Genomic DNA, 23,052 nt, shown 5'->3' with positions numbered 1-23,052 from the left:
GGAAATAATCATGAAGCACTCTGGCTTTATTTTTAATATTTTTGAAAAGTAAAAATTAACTAAATGACAAAAATTATGAAATGACTAAAAACCTAAGATATTAAAATAGAAGAATTTGTTGTTCTTTACCATGTTTTGAAAAAGTATTGAAGTCTATTAATAAAATAAAGGAAAAACAAAAGGATACAAACTATTATATGTAGAATAATCATAAGTTTTTAAAATAAAGATATATATATCAAAATAAACTAAAAATTTTGTGTGTTGGTATTACAGATTCATTCTGCTTGTGATATATTTGTTATTCATATTTTGTACAACAGACATATGTCACTTTCATAATAAAAAAGTAGTAAAAACTCTCTCTGAAACCAGTCATATTAATATTTTATTTCATTGAAGCTCTCACTAAAAATTGTGGGATTCCTTTGAAATATTGCTTTAATATTCTAAGGATGCAAAAAAGTAAGAAAAATAGCATTTCTACTCTCCAGAAATTCAGTATCTTGTACAAAACTCATAAAAATGCAATGTTCATCAGCTGTCTGCAAGAAATTATGAATGCAAGAATAAATGTTATTCCAGAAAAATGCAAACATGATTATCAGAGTTCATAGAGGACCTCAGAATGGATTCTTACTACATTTAGCTGGTCTCTAAAAGAATAGGATTTCATGTGAAAGACATGGCTGCAGGAAGGAAGAGTTTTCCAGAATGAGGGAACAGCATGAGCTAAAGAAATTAAGAAAATTTGTGCCTGTGGTATTGGATGAATTATGAGTAATCAGATATGGCTGAAATATGAAGAAAATACTACTTAGCTTGAAAGGACAATATTGAAACTGAATGTAAAGGATTTGGAGTGTCAATTTTTTTTCTGTAAATAATGGAGAGAGATTGAATAATTTGATTTTATGTGGGACTTCCTAGAGAGCACTTGTGTGGATTGTGGATTAGAAATGGAACATTGAAGACATTCTCAGTATCCCAGGAACTGAACCAAGCAAATGGCAGTGGAAATATAGAGAGTAATGATAGGTTTGAGAAACATTTCTGAAGTAAAATCAACTGGTTTTTATTTTTATTTTTGCCCATTTGAATGTATGAGTTAATGTAAAAGAATAATGCAAGACGATACTGGCTTCTAGCTCTGATACTCGATTCTAGCTAAATTGTATTTAGTGAAATGAGAAAAACAGAGCTGTATTTCAATAGAGGAAAGGATAATGAGCTTGGATTTGGAAAGGCTAAATTTTAAGAAACTGCAGGACATCCTGGTATAGAGATCTAGTTACATACTAAAAATACAGAATTTGGTACCAAGAAGTGGGGTGGTGCTTTTGCAATTTTCAAAATGCTGAAACAGTTTTATAAATGGGTAAAAGGCATTTTTTGGTGGAATTATGCTTGATAGAAAAGGCCTAGATTGCTTTGAAGAGATTGTTGGTAGGAATAAGGACACTAAAGAGACTGTTTATGAGGGCTTAGAAGTATATGATGGTGGTGGACTTGGCCCAGTGGTTAGGGTGTCCGTCTACCACATGGGACGTCCGTGGTTCAAACCCTGGGCCTCCTTGACCCATGTGGACCTGGCCCATGCGCAGTGCCGATGCGCACAAGAAGTGCCATGCCACGCAGGGGTGCCCCCACGTAGGGGAGCCCCATGTGCAAGGAGTGCGCCCGTAAGGAGAGCTGCCCAGCGCGAAAGAAAATGCAGGCTGCCCAAGAATGATGCCACACACACAGAGAGCTGTCACAACAAGATGACACAACAAAAAGAAACACAGATTCCCGTGCCACTGACAACAACAGAAGCAGACAAAGAAGACACAGCAAATAGACACAGAGAACAGACAACCGGGATGGGTGGGGAAGGGGAGAGAAATAAATAAATAATAATTTAAAAAAAAGAAGTAAATGATGAAACTATAATTGGAAATTGGAGGAAGAGTGATCCATGTTTTAAAGTCACAGAGCACTTTGCAAGAGTAACTCCTGAGGTTTTATGGAAGGAAGAATTTGGAAATGGTGAACCTGGGCATTTTTAGAGCTTTTCAAAGTAGACTTGGAGAATGTGGCTTGGTTTCTCCTTGTAGCTTCTAGCAAAATGCTAGATGAAAGAGGTAAGTCAAGAACTGATTGTTGGGCACAAAGAAAACAGAGAATGATTCTGGAAATTCCAAGCCTCTGGAAATCAAGCCTCCAGATAATAGCTCTCATTTGAGGAACTGACTAAACACAGAAATTGTAATTCAGGATTGGAAATGCAATTATCCAGGAAAGACTTGTGGAAAATCTTATTGTCTGGTAGCATGGATCTCTGCTTCCTGCATGCTAAACCAGCAAACTTTTTGTGAGAGCTATATGAACAAAACCACTATCAGCCTGAACTGAAAGGGACATGGAAGGAGATAAGGAAAGGAAAATGGCTTTAAGAAGAAAACCATGGAAGCTGAAGTCTGCAATTAAGACATCTCCTTGGGCCAAGAGAAGGACCACCCATGTGTACAGAGAGGATGAGTTTACCCAGGCATTTGAAGAGGGTGGATATTCCAACCCACTGTTCAGGGAGAGTTTTGCTGCCCCAGGCTACCAATAGGGTGGAGCACAGTTCCCAAGGGTTGGGGAGAGTAAGGTCAATATCCTATAGGTCTGAGAGGGATGGGCCTCTCTCCCATGGATTAGGGAAGGCCAGGTTGCCAACTCTTTGCTCTGAGAGGATTGGCCTATAGGTCAGAGATTAGGGAGAATGTTGCCTAAGGGCTTGAGACTGTACCCCATAGACTGGGTAAAATGTGGCCATCAACATTCTTGAAGGGTGATGTCTGTAACTTGGTCTACCCAGATGCTTGTTGAGGGTGGAACCAAGAAAATGATCATTGGGCAAGCCTGTGGAAAGGGTGGGTCCCCATGAGGCCCCAAGGAGGAGATCCATCATCTTGAGAATGACTCTCAGTCCTTGAAGTCTAATGAAGTATACCCTGCAGGTATTCAGAACCATAGGGGACCAGTGACACATATGTTCCTCCCAGATTCTCCTTATGGTAATGCAAATGTTTATCCTCTGTCTGTCCCTTTGCATATTGGAAGGAGGTAAATTGTTTTGTAAATTTCTGTATTCTGGAGGTTGGAACAGAGTTTGAGACTGGAAATTTAATTCTGAGAGAAAATGGAGTAGAGATAAATGTTGAGGCTAGGGATTTGAGCAAAATTGCAAAGTATTTTTGAAGCAAGAATAGAAAACAAGGAAGATGGAAAAATAAAATCTTGGGACAATCCTCATTTAAAGGGTGGGCAGAAGAGTTGGAATAAGGACATTGTGATGAGTTGTCTAAGGAAACAGTAAGGAAATAATGAGAGTTTCACGAAGCCACAGGATCTGTTTCATAAAGGAAGAGACTGTCACCACTAAAAATGTTATAGAGTTGTTAAGGTGGTTATGGACATAGTCTATTTTTGAAAGCCAAATTGCTGTGGTTGGGTAACAACTGGGAAAAGAGCCAGGAGAAATGTTATAAAGTGTTGAGGGTTTTTTATTTTTCCTCCAAACTCCATCTCCTCCTCTTTATTCTCTCCATCAATTCCCTAGTTTTAGTCCTCATGTAGTTTTGGACATCTAACAGATACATCTGCCTTCTGACTGAATATTCTCACAACCTTCACCACTCTATCAAATACCAGGCATCCTTTTTCCTGAAGATTCTCTTAAAGACCAAATGGATCATCAGTCATTGACTCCCTATATTGTATTAATCAAAGCTCAAATTCCTTAGCGTAATATAAAAAGCTTTTCAGAGTTGGCTTCTGCCTCATGACTAGCTTCTTCTATAGCTTAGTCCTAAAACGAATTTCTCCTACTCATGTTTGAAATATCCCTTTCCCTTTCATGTGAGCCTTCTTTTCCTTCCTCTGAAATTGCCCTCCCTCCATACCCAGCTAGGTAATTGTGTTAGATTGCTAGGGTGCCACAACAAATCACTACAAACTAGGCGGCTTAAGACAGCAGAAAGCTAGTCTCTCACAGTTCTGAGGGCTTGAAGTTCGAAATCAAAGTTGGTTGGTTCCCTCTGAGGTAGAATCTATTTCATGCCTCTCTCTTAGCTTCTGGTGGTTGCAAACAAAGGCTTGCCTTTGCCATCAGGTGATGTTCTCCCCATGCGTTTCTGTCCGAATATCCCTCTTCTTACAGGGTACCATTAGGGTCCACTATAATCCAGTATGACCTCATCTTGACTGAATTATATCTACAAAGACACTATTTCAAATTAAAGTCACATTCCCATGTTTACAGTGGTACAATTCCATCTATTCTTCAAACCATGACTAAAATATTAAACTTTACTTCATGTTTTGGCCCCTATTGCATATGCCTAATTACCAATAAATTGTGAGTTTATTGAAGTTAAGGATTAGATCCTAGTACAGCACCTGGAACACAATATTCTTTCATAATTTGTAACAAATGTCTTACAACAATGGAAAGTGTTAGTGGAGTGTTGATATATGGGACCGCTGTATGATGTTATGCATGCTTGCTTTGTAAACTCATAACTTTTACTACACACTTCCTGTTTATGTATGTTCATGTATAAAATGATATAAAAATAATAATAATAGGATGGGTATGGGGAAAATACTTTGGATAGCAGTGATATTTTCAAGATGCTCTTTAATCATTAGTTAAAAATGTTTAACAACAGTGCAAGGTATTGGTGGTAGGGTGAGTTATGAGAGCCCTGTATGATGTTATGTATGTTTGTTTTGTAAGTTCACAATTATTTCTATACACTTATTCTTTATGTATGTTCATGTATGAGTGACTTACTTCAATAAATTTTTAAAAACCTAAAAAAAATACATATTCATTGAATGAATCAATAATTGGCAATCAGAGAATGGAAAAGCTTGTAAAAAAGGGCATAAGAGGAATAGAATAGACTTGAAGACATATGTAGATTGAGGCGATAAAGCCAGGAGAGAATGAGCAGCAATCCAAAAGATGGAATATTAGGGAGTCAGAGTACTGCATGGGAATATTTTTAAAAAGATGTAAATCTGTAGGATCTTTAAGGAAGAAGATAAGAGGTAAGAAAGAATGAAAATACAGAATTTAGAAATGTGATAGAATATGCATGTCATTAATTCCTTATTGATGAAGTTGGAAGAAATGCTGAATGTTCAGGTCATTGAAGGGGACTGAGGAAGGAAGGACCTTAAAGAGTAGAATAAAGGTATGGCCCATTCACTGTGGGGTTTGCTCTATATGGTTTTCAAATGCTGTGCAATTCCATTAATTTTTTTGATTGAGTCATATTTGCAAAATTAAATGCTATTTCTCGAAGCATGTATTGGCTGAGGGCAGCTATGTTACATTGTTTTGGGTTGGAATTTGACATGTTAAAGAATATCAATCATGGTTCTCCAAAATAACAGAACAAGTAGGATATATATTGGCTTATATGATTGTGGGGAGTGGCAAGTCCAAACTCTGTAGGACAGGCAGGCAAGCTGGAAACACTCAAACAGGAGCTGATGCTGCAGTCTTGAGGCAGAATTTCTTCCTCTCCAGGGAACCCCAGTTTTGCTCTTAACACCTTTCAACTGATTTGATGAGACCCTCCCACATCATCAAGGATGATCTCCTTCCCTTAAAGCCAACTGATTGTAGATAGCATTTTATTGAATAACTAGGTATGGTAATTTAGCTAAGTTGGCACATAAAACAAATTATCACACAGTGATAGAAGAAGAAAAAGCAGACAAGGGAACTTAGAGTGCTGTTAGATTACTATTAAAATGATTCTGCTCTCTGGTTTAGATAAGGTGGGAAATAAATCAGGAGGACTCAAAGAGGCTGAAACATACTAAGATGCTAAAGGACTGGAGGTTCTAAATTGTGGAATTTGATGTGGTAGTAAGATCTCAGATATGACCTCGTGTGAGAACAATTTGCTAAAACAGAATTTTAAAAAATTAAATAACACAAGGAATTGAAAATTTCTTGTGTTGCATGAATATTTTGCACTTTATGAAGGAGATACATCATGGTTACAGAAATGTTAGGAGAGAGAGACAAACAAAATGAAGAAAATAAGAGCAGCAATCTTATTGTCCAGAGGTAACTACTGTTTAATTTTGGCATAATCTGCCTCTCTCTCACACACACCACATACATATACACATAACATTATATAGTCTGCACTTTTCCCACTAATTTTCTCTTTTCTGATGATTTCAACGCAACTCCTATTTGTCTTCTCCATAGCACTCTAACAAAGATGCATGTTAAGTACATAACTGTAATAAGCAGTTTAGTCTGTCACATTATAAGGGATGATTTAATAAACAGAATATATTGATGATAATCACGAACACTAAATTGAGCAGTGGGATTGGAAAACTTTCCTTTAGTTAATCGCACTGAAAGGCAGAGATACTGATCTTGCTAGTCTGCCTGTCTTCCTTTTTCTTTAGGAAGTCACTTTCAAGTCCATGTTTAAGAGCACAGAGTTCATTGTGACCCATATCCAATCCACCCTTTTCCTCTTTCCTCTCCAATTATTTCAATTTTCCTCAACAGATTATCATTATAAGAGCTCTTATCCATGATAAGAAAGAAAAATGTCTATTAAAATGATCTAGATTCAGTGAATTTTAAATCATTCTTTTTGGAATTATACCCTCTTAGTCTTTATATCATAAAGTTTATAAGATCATGTATACTTAATCAAGCTAGAGAAAGGACCAAAGGAAAAAAATATCTTTCAAATGTGTTATAATAATGTTTGACAATTCTATTTCACTGGTTCTGGTTAATAGTAGTGAACTTTGCATTTTACTGTTGGGTTTGGGACAGGATGGGTGGACTCTACCTGCACTGATTTTCCCAGGGAAGAATCCATCTGACTCCTCTTCCCTAATTCTCAAGGGATTCCTTATTTGTGTGTTGTGCCTGGGTATGTATGGACAGAGAATGAAAAGGGGCAGATCTTGAGAAAATTGGCCTCTATATTGAGTTAGTGTAACGTCTTCTCTTTGCTTGGAGTTGCTATATTTCTCAAAATGTGGAGCTCAGACCATCTTCCATTAGAATCATCTGGGAGGCCTGTTAAACCTACAGCTGCTTAAGCCCCACTCACTCAAATATAGAGTCAGAATCTGCATTTTAGCAAACTTCCAAAGGAGGCCAGAATGCACACTAAGGTTTAGGGAACTTTTGTTCAACTGAACCACAGGGCCAAGGATTCTGAGTGAGAAGCTCTAAGCTGTAGAATACCAATGGTAAAACTAGCATGACTAGATGCCTCCCAGAATCCACAAATCACAGGAAAGATTTTTTTTTTTGACCTACACAATTTGGGACATTGTTATTGGATTTGTCTGAGCCAAAATGGACCCAGATAATTCATTAAATCAAGAATTTCAAAAGCACCTTTCCTGAAAACGCTTGGAGAGCATTATACTTATCGAAATGTATTTGTTTGTTCATTGATTCATTCACCTTGTGAATATTTATTGCATACCTCCCTTATGCTTAAAGCTAAGGAAATGAGAATTAACAATATTGTCTCTGCCTTCAAAGAGCTTAGAGTGTACTGGGTGAGGAGGAGCTTACATTTTTTTGAATGTCTGCTTTGTAGTAGATGTTAAACTATCACATGCAATCCTCTCAACAACCCTGTGAGGTAGTTAGCTATTATTTTCATTTTACAGATGAAGAAATAAGGTTTTAAGGAGGTTAAGTGATTCGTCCCAGATTTCTCAGCTAATAAGTGGTAAAACCAGTTATTTACTCTTATCTAAGTCTGTATTTCCTCTACTTTCTTATGCCGTCTTCTGAGAAAATAGAAAATAAAACACATAAGAAAAAATGGGATAGCTCTTATGAGACAGACGCAGCATATTAGAGGAGCTTGGAGTAAATTATAATTGTCACTGCTTAGCATGATAGTTGAGCCAACTCCCATCCCCTGAAAGTGACGTATGACCCGGGTTTTGCTTACAGGATGTCATTATAAAACTGAAGGGTTACTTTTCTAGCAAGAAAAACTAAGCAACATATAGTAGGTTGAAACTGTTTTTCTTCATAGCCACAGAATTATAAGGCTTACTAATTTATAATTCTTTTTATTTTTTTGATGAGTTTGCATGATTGCAAGTGTAAGCAAGCACACCCAATGACTAAAAACAAATAATATAAATGACTTAAAATGCCTACAGGTAATGTTTTTCATTATTTACCTAGTAGTTATCAGAGACTGCATCCAGGGGAATCTTCAGATTTAGAAAAAGAGGGGCAGAAGTTAATTTGTACCCATGATGTATAAAAAGCAACCCTGAAATCAAGATTTGTTTCTCCTTTTATCAATATATCTACATCTCAAAACTAAATTTATACATGTGAAATAAACACTGCATTCCAGTTCTTATCTCAGGTATAAAGTTGTCTAGTAATTCTTCCATAAAATATAGGTCCTGAGTCAACACTGTTAATAAATAGGGAAGAATTATAAGTGAATAATTAAAGGAACACCTGGTCAATCAGAGAATTTAAGATGAAAAAAAAGAGAGACAAAACATCATGGAAAATATGAGATATGCCAAAAGCTGCCAGTTAATTCAAATAGTAACAAAATAATTGAAGTCTACAAAAGCCAGGACTATTTTATACATAATATTTAATTCTCATAAAATCACAAACAAGAAAGCAAGGTAACTAACTTGTATAACATCACCAAAGTGAGATGAAAACCCAGAATTAAATTCAGAGTTGAAAAGTCTCTGATCTTCTTAGTATTGCCATACATAGATTATCTCTTCAAAAATTTTCATTCTGACAATCATAAAGAAAGAATCATGCTTCATTTAGTGTAAAATTATCTTCCTCATCTTGAATTTACAGTTTCTCAAGTGTGTTAGCCGAAGGGGTGCTGATGCAAAGTACCAAAAACCTGTTGGCTTTTATAAAGGATATTTATTTGTGGTAGAAGCTTAGTTGCCAGGTCCTAAAGAGGCCAACTCAAAGTACCATGAGAGATACTTTCTCACCCAAAGTGTGCTGCCATGTGTTGAAGCAAGATGGCAGGTGATATCTGCGAGGGTTCAGCCTTCCTCTTTCCTCTTAAGTCTCCATGGTCCCAGCTTCTTCTGATTTCAGCTGTAGGCTGACATAAGTAGGTTCCTCAGACTCTCTCCCCAAGGTTTTCTTTCTGGGCTCAGCTGCTCTGTTCCCTTCACAAGGTCAGCTATAGACATTCAGGCTCATCTCTCTTCCTGGGGCTGCAGGATCCTGTATGAGGAGTTGCCTCTCTTCCTCTTTGTTCTTCTCTGTGTTCTCCTTCTCCATGTGTTTATTTCAGTGTGAGAGTGTGTTTTATCCCCACCAAGGGCGTGGGAACTCAACCCTGAATGCCCTAATGACATGGTCAAATAAAAGCCCTAATCTTTTTTTTTTTTTTTTTTAATTTTAGAACAATTTTATTACTCCAAAAAAAAAAACCTCCATACCCCTTAGCAGTCACCTCTCAAATCCTCTAACCTTTCCCAGCTCTTCATAACCAAAAAGCCCTAATCTTGATTTAATAAAGTAAAAGGGAAATCTCTGAATCTCATACAATCTAATATGCCCAGAGGAACAGACCACTTTACAAATACAATATAGCATCTGTATTTGGAATTCATAAACAATATCACACTACTACACCAAGTTAAATAAATGGTGTTTATAAGTAATTGTAAAGTCACCTGGATTATTTGGCTGTATTTAAAGTATTTAACAAAGAAACTAGTATGATGCTGGGTCACTTCTATATATGCTTCCAAAATATCAATTGTTTATGACACATCTATAGAGCAAGCCTTAGTCATTCAAAGAAAAAGACATTTTTTTCCTGTGTTGTGATCAAGTAACATACACTTGTGATTTGATAACTAATAGTAAAGCAATTTTATCAGTGAATATGCTGATGAATGTAGACATTATAACCCTTCTACCTCTATATTATGCATTTCAAAGGGCTTATTGAGAGTTTATGTATAACATAAAGATAACTCCTTTCTTTCAAAATATAACTGGAATAAGAAAGAAGTACAATTCTCTAAAATTAGAATAAAAATGTTCTCAAAAATTTTTCATATTGAAGTCAAGTCACCACAGTGACACCTCACAAACAACCAAGTAGGCTTTAAGTTTAGAAAAAGAAGGGGTTGGCTTTGTATTAAATCTTTTCTCTGGAGAATATAAATCTTGTTATCCACTTTATCTCTTTATTTCTTACATTGTTTTTTTTCATTACAATGATGGAGTCATAAGATATATAATCAACATTCCCAAATAGTTATCTAAAATAATTATCAGAACTGATTTCAAATCTAGGTTTCATGAGTTCTGTTTTCTTTTATCTAGTGGGCCACACTTGATATGAGATATATTGTTTTTACATCACAAATACTGACATTTTTCTTTTTGGTCTTATATCAGACCATTCTAATACTGGTTTGGAGGATTACTTGGCCATGTACTTAGTCAAAATCATGTATAGGAGAGGGTTATATTATATTACAGGGCAATAGTAGTTTGATCCAATAACTCTTTATCATGGAGAAGATAAGAAGGCATTTAACAACTTCTATTGTGTTTCATCCATCCATTAAAACATTTGCCAACTTTTTGCAAATGTACTATAACATTCATTTAAGCTTTTTATATCATAGCCATTATAATAAAATTATTGGTAACTATTTACTAAATTAAGTGTATTTTTCAACTTAATGATAGTTCAGTGATTAACAAACTATTTCTGTAAAGGGCCAAACAGTAGATATGTTAGGTTTTGGGAGCCACCTGGTCTCTGTCTCAACTGTTGGACTCTACTTTTATAGGGTGAAAGTCGCCATAAACAGTACCTGACAATGGCCACGTCTGTGCCCCAGAAACCTACATTCATTTACATTTGAATTTCATAAAATTTTTATACATCAAGAAATATTTTTTTAAGTTTTTTTCAACCATTTAAAAATGGAAAAACCATTCTTAGCTCTGGGGCTGTATTTGGCCCAGAGATTTTAGTTTGTCAACCACTGTGATAGTCCATTAATCTTGAAGATATATATATAAAAAAGCCAGGATTTACTTTTTCTGCACATTTTATTAATAAAGAATTGTTCTCTTTGCCCACTAAATGGCAGAGGAGAAATATTTTCAATGAGAGAAAGGACACCCCTGGCCAATCTCATGCCTGCTAAGGCTAGGAAGAGTGCAAAAGCAGGTGACTCTAGCTTACGTAATTACTGAAGAAGGAATTCTTGGTGCTTCCTGTCCTCCAGTCATACCTACTGGCATCTTACCTGATGGTCTGCCAATGCTATTGATGCTCTCCCGGAAAAATGTTCTGTAGGATAAAGGAAAAATCTTGAGGAATTTTGCAACTCCAGTTTCTTTCCCAGCCAGACTAAAGCTTACACTTCCCATGCTGGAAATGATAATTCTCATAAAATGGGCTAAATGGCTTGAGAAACTAGAACAGAGAAACCAACATAGGATTGGTAAATTACTTTTTCCTCAGATTACCTGAAAATTAGTATTTGTTGCTACTTCTATTGCTTCAAAAATTAAATTTTATTCACAAACATTGAGACTAACAGCTGAACTTAATTCCAAGGCCATCAAGGAGTTGGCTCAACATTGTATCCTATCTCCTAACATCTTTGGTAAATTATTATTTTTTAAAATACTAACTAATGAGGCACAGAAATTGAAATCAATAGAGATATGTATGCTTACATCAGTTTTATTCTGGTATGATTTTTAATATTGAAGTATGCCAACTGCTAATTCAGAATATTTTTCTCTATGATTTACATATTTTGGAAAATTGAATACTTTAACTAAATCTTCGTGGAGATTTATTATTCTATAGTATTACTGTTCCTTTGTTTTTGGGTGAAAATATATTCATAATCAAAGGTTGTACTAAATTATATTACCTAGAGAAAGTAATTATGAAAGCAAACTAAAACATCTCATTTATGTTTTTCTTGATACTTTGAAGGACCTGTAGATAACATTAACAACAATGTATGGGTTTTATATTTCCCCATCCTTTCTGTGTGCAATCATTCACTACCTCCTACAACCATGTGAAGTATGAAGTGTGTACCAATATATATGTGGTATATATATGAAGAACAAAAATTCAGAGAGGTTACATGAGTTTGCAATATTACACAACTGTTATGGAGTCATTCAGAAAAAGTGTTGATTTTCTTCTATTACTATTTTAAACTATCATTCAGTCAAGTGGACATATGACATCTAAGATTAAAGAGAAATGTAAAGAATAGGAAAAATCATACTTTATAACTTTATTCTTATCCTTCCTCCTTTAGACATTTGAAGATTTTATTACTCATAATAAACTGACATGCCGATATAGCATAAGCTTCTAATTGACAGAAAATACATATATATTCTAGGTAATACAATACATTTTATTCATTTAAGAAATGTAATGGCACCTATGAAATATATTGGCGATACTGTTGTAAAAGAATTTCAGGAAAGTTATTTCTTTGCAATCACACATACTAACTCATACCCTAAAAATATTAAAGGAAATTAAGTAATAAATGATTTAATGTTTGTGCTGCCAAGCTAATACAATTAAAATATTCAAGTGATGCTAAGAAATATCTTGACTTAAACGTGGTTGGAGGTTTTACAATGATATTGAAATATGTGGAACCCAGTGAGGTTTTAAGAAGAAAATCATCTAGAGAGTTTTCCGAGAGGTAGCAAAAACTGTTCAGTTCAATGATGCCAGCCTCTATTTAATTCATGAAATATTTGTGAGAGTGTATGACTCTCCAGATATACCGTTCTACATGTTGGAGCTACTGAGATGGGTGAGATTTGGGGACTACCCTCTGGGAATTTTGTGTCATAAATTCATTTGGTAACAGTTTAAAGTCACTCAATAAATTTTGCTTGTATTTTCACCAAACTAGAGTTATTGTATTTTTATTACACAGATGATTTGTTTATTAAATATTATGACTCTTAGGAAAAATTTCAGAGCTAACCTGGCAATCTACTGTTGGGACACAAACCTTTTGGTAAGATTAACTCATTAAACGCCTAGAATTTCATTTAAAAGTTGAATACACGTAGACTAGGCCCTGAAATAAGAGCTAGAGGACACCAATAGGCATCAGGCACAGTCCATCTTTCAATGAATTTTAGATCATCTTAGATGCATAAAAGATAGTTTTCTAGGAGAATCATCTTTTAGAATTCAAATCCAAGACATTGATTTCACTGTAATTATTTTAAAGATTTTATTCATTCTCATAAAGCTATGAATATATCTTTATTTCTGAATATCAAATGGAAATGTTAGTACATACAACACTAACTTCTGTTATACTCTCTAAACAATATTCAGGAGATGGAGCATGGTGTAATATCAAGAATATCATCTTTGTAGTCAGGACAGACCGGAATTTGAATCCTGGATGTAGCACTTATTGTTTGTGACTTGGATCTAGTTCCTTACATGTCTTGAGATCAGTTTTCTAACTTGAAGCATGTAGATAAATCCTATCTTTCAGGGTAGCTGTGGGGATGTATATTACATACACAGAGCTCTTAGCACATGCCTGACATGGAGTAGGTATTTGTAAGTACTAAAATAATAACACTTGGGTGGTGCTTTACTATTTTTATTTTTATTTAATTTTTTTTTTAAAGAGGTACCAGGGAATAAACCTGGGACCTCATACATGAGAAGAAGGCACTCAGTGACTGAGCTACATACGCTCCCCTTTACTATTTTTAAAATGACTTCACCTTCATTATCCCATTTCATCCTCATATCACCTCCTAAAAGTTAAGATAAAGAAACAAGGAAACTGAGTGACCAGTGGTAATTTAACACATTCAGGATTTGAGTCCCTGTCTTCTAGTGCAATGTCCCTAAAAAATTAGGGTCATGAGACCTCCATTTTGCCCTTTTCACCATACTTCCTGCCCACTGTAGGCGTGACTTAGCCCCTTGAAGTCTTAAGCACCGTCACCTCTAAACTGAGGCTGTTGGCATGCTGTATGTCTTCAGTCCTTTCCAGTTCTGCATACTTACTGAGAAGCAGTATGGTGGAGCTGCTCACGGCTCAGAAGCTGGAGATGGACTCCTAAGGTCAAATCCCAATTCTTGCATTTGTTGGTTCTGTGTCCTTGGGGAAGTTAGTAAACATCTCTGTATTTCATTTTACTTGTATTTATGGGGTTAATGAAGAGTACTACTTACTTCAGAGGGCTGTTGTGAGGAATACATTAAAATTAAATATGAAAAGTATTTAGAACAGGATCTGACAAAGAGTGAGCATTAGACAAGTGTTGGCTCTGATTGTTATCTGAAATATATTACAGCAAAATCAGTGACTCCAAGTGAGTTACTCTAACCATGCAGGCCATAGATATTTGCTTAAATAATTAAGTGGGAGCTTCCCTATCCTGGGCTCCTGGCCCAATCACACTGTGGTCCTTTTGAATAGATTCAATCCTCTGGCTCTGTTCTAAAGAACAGTTACTTTGGGCATAGCACCACATAGGTCTGGAGGCACTGTTGACTGTCCAACAATATATGTATGCACATCAATATATAGTCAGCCCTGAATCTTCTCCTGGGATCCCAATTGACCTGATGAATCTGCTTCTCTGAAGTTCTGGAACTAATCTGCATCTATGTCAGTGTGATTGTAGAGGCTAATGATTAACTTAGGCACACAGGCGTTTGCTGAAGCATCAAAAAGTGTAGCAAAGACTTATTTGCAGAGGATTTATCTTAGCATTTTAATTCCAAACATAAGGTATATACTAAAAGTCATTTGGATAGAAAAAATTATTAAAAGTCATAATTACACCACATGTGATTTATAAACAAAACCCAAGTTTGTCAAGAATGAAAACGCTCTTTCTAAATTTTTAAAATACATTCATATACACTCTATGAAAAGTGATCCCTGTAACTGTAGTTTAGCTATAATGTGACCTACATGACAGTAAAGGGAATAAAAGGGAGAGGTAGGTATATTAGTCCACTACAGCAGTGCTGAAGCTAAGTACCAGAAAGTGTTTGGCTTTTTAATAGGGATTTATTTAGGGGGTAAGACCTTACAGTTCCAAGGCCAAATCAAGGCATTAGCAGAGATGCTTTCTCACCAAAATCGGCTGCTGTTGATCCCAGTGTGTTGCTACATGGTAAAGCAAGATGGCTGCCAGTCTCTGTGAAGTTTTAGCCGTCCCCTCTGGGCTTCCTCTCTCAGGCTCAGCTGCTCTGCTTTCGTCCTGATTTCAGCCACAAGCTGCCACATGGCTTGTCTCTTAGGGATTCCTCTCTCTCTGGGCCTTCTATATCAGTTTCAGCCTTTCCATTCTTTTCCCAATTTCAGTAGTAAGCTCTCAGACAAGATGGCTCATCTGTCCCTGGGGCCTCAACTGTTTGAGCTTTCTCCTTTCTGTCACACGGCAGGACCAAAAAATGACAGAGCTCTCTGTTCCTGTGTGTCTACCTGTGTGAACGTCCATTTATATCAGACCTAACAAGGGGGCAGGGGCTCAACCTGAGTCACTCCCACTGACATGGTAGACTCAAAAGCCCAAAGCAATCTTTATCGAATAATCTAATCAAAGGTCCCTCAACTGAATTTAATAAAATCAAAGGGTATCACACCCAGAGGAAGAGATTAGTTTACAAACATAATCTTTTGCTTTTTGGGATTCATAAAATAACCTCAAACTGCCACAGTAGATGTGTAGCAAATTGTTTTAAATTAGAAAAGCTTTATTTCCACATCATGGGCTTTTAGAACATATTGGAAAATTATTAACGCCCAAATGATTGTTAAGTAATATCACAATGTTTATTAATTCATGTATAAATTTATGTACAGTTTCTATGCTTTATTTTTGCTTTTAAGTTATTATATTCCTTAACTCATATTAAGAAATTTTAAAGGTGTAGGAAAAGCTGACACTCCCGAGACAACTGCTAGCACAGCACAGAAAATCTGCTTTGCTTCCATTTTTTTCCCTCTGTTATTCACTCTTTCTTTTTTGCTAGGTGGCATGCATGCAGTGGTTTCATGGAGACCATACAATGCTTGAGATGATTGAGAAAAAGCGTTGCCTGTGCAAGGAAATAAAGGCTAGACAGAAAACAGAAAAGGGCCTTTGCAAACAAGATAGCATGCCCATCCTACCCAGCTGGAAAAAGAACGCAGGTGCAAAGAAGTACAGCCCTCCACCTTATTCTAAACAGCAAACAGTTTTCTGGGATACTGCCATATGACTGTGTGCAGGACGGCGTGCGCTCTCCAAGACCACAAGATCGCCTCGGTTGCTTAAGAATTGGCTGTCCTATATCTTCTCTGTTGGAGTGGAATGTGCGTGCTGCTGTGGTGAACCCACAGGAAGCTGTGCCTACTTGTGGCAAGTTCAAGATAAATGTGTATTTCTTTGCAATTAAGGCACACTTATTTATCCCGGATTATTTTAAATCCAGAAGATATTAAAATGTAAATATTTTACTAGCTTATAGGTGGCACCTGAAAAAATACACATTATACATATATAAATTACAGGAATATCAAGAGTTTTACTATACAATATAATTTCAGGATTAACTGGTTTGTTATCTCTTTTATATGTAATCCCCTGATGCCTTTTATTGCTTTTTTTTTTTTTTTGCATTTAAAATGCTTTACCCAGCCTGCATTTGGCTTCTGTACAAGAGTTCATAGCTATAAGTCATGTTCAACCACAAAATATATGAATTAATCTGGTGCTAGTAACGTAAAAGTTGAATGTCATATTCATTAAGAACATCTGATGCTTTTTATGTTTTTAAGGGTTTGACAGGAAATGAATGCAAATGTGATGCTTAATTTGGATGTCCGTGTTACATCGACACCAATATTTTTGCTATATTGGCTTTATAAGAATTTATCTTAAATATCTTCTTGTTATTACTAAGCAATGGTTAGTCAGACTCCAGAGAAAGTTATGAGGGTATATTGGGACAATCCAGCGGAAAACATGTCCTTTGGAAATGACTTTTGGGACACGTGTCCTTGCATCATTGATTTGATTGGAGCAGACCAGGGTTCACTGTGACAATAGACGGATCAAAGAATCTGAAGCTAAGGAAGGAGCACGACTGCTTTCAAGAAGGTTGGATCGTGCATGGCATTGCCATCATTGCAATCACTATTTTTTAAACAACTTTTCATGTGTGTGTTTGTTTCACCCAGTAAATAAATATTCATGCAGATGAGTTTACATATTTTAGTACACTAAATGCAAATCTTTCTCAAAAATGTAGGCCCTTTAATGGAAAAGTACTTCTCGTTAGTTCTTTTCAAAAGAGTTCTCAACATAAATTTGGTTCATAATCTTCTGTGCATAATCATCACATCCATTTTCACTGATTATGACGCCAGACCAAAGAATTATGGCCTCTTCATTTTATTTTGTTTTGAAAAAGAAACAGGAAATGCAGGGGATGGGGAACGGGGTGGATCCAATTTCATGTGGTAGTGAAATGTGAAGTTACATATATATATATATATACATATATCTTTTAAGAGTAACTTGTTAGTTGAATATAAATATTGCCTCAGATGAATAAAAAGGAAACTCACATATATTTTGTATATTTAAATTACTATTTATGCTTCCTAAAACTGACAGTATGTGGTTCTTCTTTAACAATACTTTAGTATTATATTTCTGAGAGCAAAGGTGTGCTTGAAGTTAGCATCATAGCGATTTTCCTCGAAAGGGTATTGACAGCAAGAGTCCAGTGCTGCTCAATAAAACCAAATATAACAGGATTTAGGGAAGTTTTGTAATCTATATTGCTAAAAACCTAGTAATCCTTTATCAGTAATAGTTCCTTTTAAACCTTTGAAATATTATAAAATAATTTTTTAATATTTTATAGTACGTATATTTTGATGTCCAATTAGAATTCTGAAAGAAAAAGGAAACAAGGTAAGTGGGAGCATGTTTATCTTTTATGTGTGTAAGTACACGTGTGGATGAGTACTCAGTGGGAGAACTGTATTTGTAAAATACTATGGCCATCTGAGATTCTGCTTGTTTAAATTGAGGTGGTAAAATAAAGCAGAATCATGATAAAGGAAATCACCAAGAGATCTGAAGTAGCTTAAATAAATCTTGCCACCATGTTTCACCACTTAAGTTTCTGACCCAACAAGCGATCGAGCACAAATCTAAGAGTGATGAAAATGTGTTGATACAATCAGAAATGGTATAAAATATGTTTATGACCCAAGATGTTATCCTGATTTAAGTTATTATGACCACAGATACTCAAGCCAAACAACCAGACACGAAACACTGATTCGCAGCAACTTTATGATCTTGGTACATATATTCAGGCTCAGTATGGTAATATAATTATCCCTCTCTTGAAATTTATGTTTGGGTAACTTCCTTCTGTGGGGATATGGAAGTGTGTTTTGCAGATGTAGATCTTTCCCATATCTCTTTGAGTTAAGCAAAAGCTATTTTTTTTAATGCTGGCCACTTACCAAGAAGGACCTAGAGGCACTGAACTGATTTGTGTTGGATTCACTCACTCCCGTTTGTTTGGTCAAACACATGCTTTTGCCAGGTTTCGTGGACTCCTTTCTCAAACACAGTATTTTCAGACCTTTGAACATCAGACTTCAGGCAACCATTTCCATTTAATTGCTCCAAATTCCACTCTAAATGGGAAGTAATTAAAAGATCTGGAAAAGTAGCTTCACTAATATTATATTTGACTCTAGAACTGTTATTCTGTATCTATATGGCTGTCCATTGTAGCTTAGCCTATATGGCAGTAGCCATTGTATAATTAATTTCCTCTTTGTGTAGTGTTTCTCTATGTGGAGAGAAGGAAGTCATTAAGGACAGAGAGATAAATAAGCTGACTTTCTGGTGGTGGTTAGGATATTTCAGTTTATGAATTTGGTCAGGTGATTAAAAAATTCTATCCATAGCCAGAAGTCTGTGGCATGATAAAACTGATATTTTTAGCAGTTCCAAAGAACAAATCAAAAAACCAAAAATGGTCTTTTCATAAATTGTCTTTTCACAGCAAATTTTATAGAAACAGAATTGTATTGGCTGTCATCCAATATGCTTTTTTATGTAAAACACTTCTTTGAAAAGAAGAAACAAAATTCTTTAGAATTCATCAAAGGGAAAAATTATATCCTGCATTTCTGCTCAAACATAGATGCCAGCATCTTCTGAGGTATGACAATAGGTCTTTACATAAACACTGCCACTGTTTCTCCGATCTTATACCATTGAAGGTACTAGTTGCACGAGCAAGTCAATACACCTCAACAACCCTACTGAGTTATCGTTTTAACTCATTAAAGGAGACATCAAAGTCATGCATGTAAAAAGACAATTTTAATATCACTTATATGTTAAAGTAAGACAGTTCCTTAAAATAGTAGAGAGCTTGCAAGCTAACTATGTGTACATGTGAAATTAAGAAAATTCTTATGATTTAAGCAGTAAGCAATTTGAGACAAAATAATTCAACCTTGCAAAGGAATAGAAATAGAATGAAATAGCAATCCACAGTTTGTTGTGTCCTGAACTTAGAGGGAAATGAAACAAAAAATGGTACCTATAGTATTTAAGATTAATCTACTACATCTTCCCTGTATGGGAAAATAAATATCTAAGTATAGAATGTGAACAGTTGGTTTTTAATTCATTATTCATTCAACAGTCAATTACTGAACAACTAATGTATGTCTTTTTTTTTTTTAAGTTTATGAAGCACTGGGCATTAAACATTGAAAAAGATATGGTCCTTGCCTTCATGAAGTTTGATTATATAGTCGTTAATATTTTCAAAACAAAAACCAATTGTTTTAAAAGAAAATATACAATTCCACATGTGTTTGACATCTCTTAGGTGTTTATATATGGTATTCTTTTATTTTTCAGATCAAGTGTACAGTCAAAATAAAATGCTAAAACATATTAAACTTGTCAAAATATAAAATGTGTTTATGTGTTAGCCTCTATATGTACACAATTGATATGTACTTCTGTCTGTGTAAATCAGTAAAAATATAACATGTTTTGCCATATTGGACTGGGATATTTTGGCTTGGGGTTTGGATTTATCTGAAACCCATTGATATTTGGGTCAATTACATCATAGCAAAATGTGTGTAATCTGGAAAAGTCTCAATTTCCCTTTAAATACTGTAAAGTTTCAAATACAAGGAAATCATGTTTAAAGAAATATAGTTGGGTTTTACCTCAACCAAACATATGTGAAAATTCTGTTTAGGTGTTTAATTGTTCCCAAATATGCCTGGGTTTGCCTACCCTAAAAGCATCTACATTTACACATGTATACACCCACATACAGTATACATACTGTATATAATATATATGAAAAGGTTTAGTATGCACTTCTTTCGTTTGGAACTCCTTAACATTTATAGTGTAGCAATTTGTGTAAAGTGCACTGTGATTATCAAAAACAAAGCACAGTAAAGTCACAGGTCTTGTTATCTTGCACTAAAAATGTGTTTACGTATTTAGCAATTGTATGTTTACTTTCTTGCTCTTTTCAAGAAATTGAAATAAATAGCTATTGAGAAAATGATATAAAATAATATGTTTTTTAGTGGATAATGACACTGCATTTTTAAAAGACAGGGTTTAAAGAGAAACCATTTAACATCCATTCCAATATAACATGTTTACCATATTTAAAAATCTGAATGTCATATTGCATTTTTCATAACTCATTAGAAATGTCAGGTATGTGCCTGAAAAATTGTGCAAATGAGCATTAGATAACAGATTTCTATATTCATGTGTTGTTAGCCATTTCTATATACAAAATAATATAAACACTGATTGATGTCTTCATTTCTCTTAATTTTTGTACTTGATTTTTTTAGGTAATATGTAATTATAAATGTACTTTGATACTACTGGAGTAACCAGATGTTGTTTGAAAACAAATCGTTTTCCTTAGTGCAATGGCAATATTTTACAATAATTTTGTGCTTATTTATTTGTGCTCCCGTGTAATCATAATAAAAGCAATAGTTTAACTTAGTTGGCTTTGTCATTGGTGGTATTTGTTCAATAAGAAATGAAATTAGGAAATCTTTTAACAAAAAATTTTTCAATTGCTACAGTTTTGTCTATGAGAGTGCATACACTGCGGAAGCTCAGTGCTGGTGCTTACTGAAGACCTAGACTCTTTTTAATTGGGTTATGTTACTCCCAGTTGTGCTTAATCACTCCTTGCCTTCTTTGTCAAGTGGTCCACTACATAAAAGGAGCTTTGCTCTTTCTCTTTCCTCAGTATATACCTAATTCTGGCTAAATGACTCCAAGTATATCTAAGGTGTGCAGAGGCATTAAAAGAAAATGTCCATCAGTCCCAGACCTATATATCCATACAAAACATTTATTGGAAGGGTATTTAGAACTTTCATTTATTCAGACATACTCCTAGAATTAACATGGTTTAACTAAGGAGCAAGCTAGTATGCATGATGTTACTGGAGGTCAATAACTATAAAGTTATTGAGTACCTGCTATAAGAAAGACAAGGTTCTGGAGCTCAGTGAGCTGACAAAAAGTGTAATTTATTTAATTCAATGTCTTGTAGTAGACTCTAATGGATACTTCACCAACCACTCACATATACCTCCATATATTGAAACTCAGTGTAATTTATTATAATTTTATAATTTCTCATGAGTTCATTTCATATAAATTTCTTCAAATATCTCCAATCCTTCAGCTACCCAAATGCTCAGTGTGCCTCTCTACCTCTTGGTTGAACAAGAATCAATTTCAATCCCATCATTAACACTCCAAACTATCATCCATTTGAACACATGCCAAGAAGCACCTGTGTATTGTAAATTGTCCATTTCATCTATTCTCCCAAGCCCCGTTACAATTTATTCTCCAAGCTTTGTGATCTCAGAATCTAATTTAATTATGTTAACTGATAAAACTTCAAAGTTCAGCCACTCGTGACTATTTGGGTTTGAGAGAACTCTTACTAACATGTTTTAGTGATAGTGGAATATCAGGCAATGTGACAGACCAGGAGGTTAAGAGCCGAAAAGTTTCCAGAAAACTTTGCACAACATCAGCTACATCATATCCTCTAGAGCAGTGGTTTTCAAATTTCGCTACACATAAGAATCACCTGGCAATTTTTTAGACTGCCTAATGTTCAGGAAAAGTTCTGAATTAGTATCCAGGATTTTTAAGAACCCCCAGATGATTCCAATTTGCAGTTACATTGAACTAAAACAGTGCTTCACAAACTGTAAATGTACATATTAAACATCTGGACAGCTTGTTACAATGAAATACAGTTCCTGATTTAGCAGAATCTGAGATTTGGCATTCCTAGCAAGATCCCAGGAGATGCTGATGTTGCTTGTTCCTGGCATGTCCTTTGAGCAGCAGGGGCTTAGACCATTTGCTTGTCTGCCTATGTTGAGAGAGACTTTGCCAGCCAGACCCTAGGTCCCTGCTGCTCAAAGTATACTTCGTGGATGGGCAACATGGCATCACATTTGGTGGAGTCAGAAATGCAAGTTCCTGCACTCCATCCCAGAGTTACTGAATCAGAATCTCTTGTGCTGAGGCCCATCCACCCATTTTAGCAACTTTTCCAAGTGATTCTTACGCCTAGTAAAGTCTAAGTAGCATTGCTCTGGTCAAATGATTTACAACAAGGGCAGCACATTACATTCATTTTGGGAGATTTTTATTTAATACTGATGTCTGGGCCCCATTCCCAAGGTCAAGTCTGGGATGCAACTCCTCCCCCTTTTGATCCTTTCTTCTTTCTTCCTGGGAGCTCCCCAGGTGATTAGAGTATGAAGTCTCTTGTCATAATTTTCCAGAGCTGCTATTAAAAATATCACAATGAATGAGTTGGCTTCAAGAATGGGAATTTACTGGCT

General features: G+C 35.4%; 1 protein-coding gene across 2 annotated transcripts in view; it reads left to right on the top strand.

The window, feature by feature from the left end:
• NYAP2 (neuronal tyrosine-phosphorylated phosphoinositide-3-kinase adaptor 2) overlaps positions 1–21,169 on the top strand; it is a 281,902-nt gene extending 260,733 nt beyond the window's left edge. For both annotated transcript variants that reach the window (XM_058300020.1, XM_058300021.1), the window contains exon 8: positions 16,119–21,169. In XM_058300020.1, coding sequence (XP_058156003.1) covers positions 16,119–16,346 — 228 coding nt within the window. In that variant the 3' untranslated portion in view covers positions 16,347–21,169. The remainder of the gene's footprint in view (positions 1–16,118) is intronic.
• Positions 21,170–23,052: the final 1,883 nt, after the last annotated feature.

This window comes from Dasypus novemcinctus, chromosome 7, assembly GCF_030445035.2.
Source record: "Dasypus novemcinctus isolate mDasNov1 chromosome 7, mDasNov1.1.hap2, whole genome shotgun sequence".
Taxonomy (NCBI): Eukaryota; Metazoa; Chordata; class Mammalia; order Cingulata; family Dasypodidae; genus Dasypus; species Dasypus novemcinctus.
The sequence above is the reverse complement of the archived record's forward strand: the minus strand, read 5'-3'. Positions and strand labels throughout refer to the sequence as shown.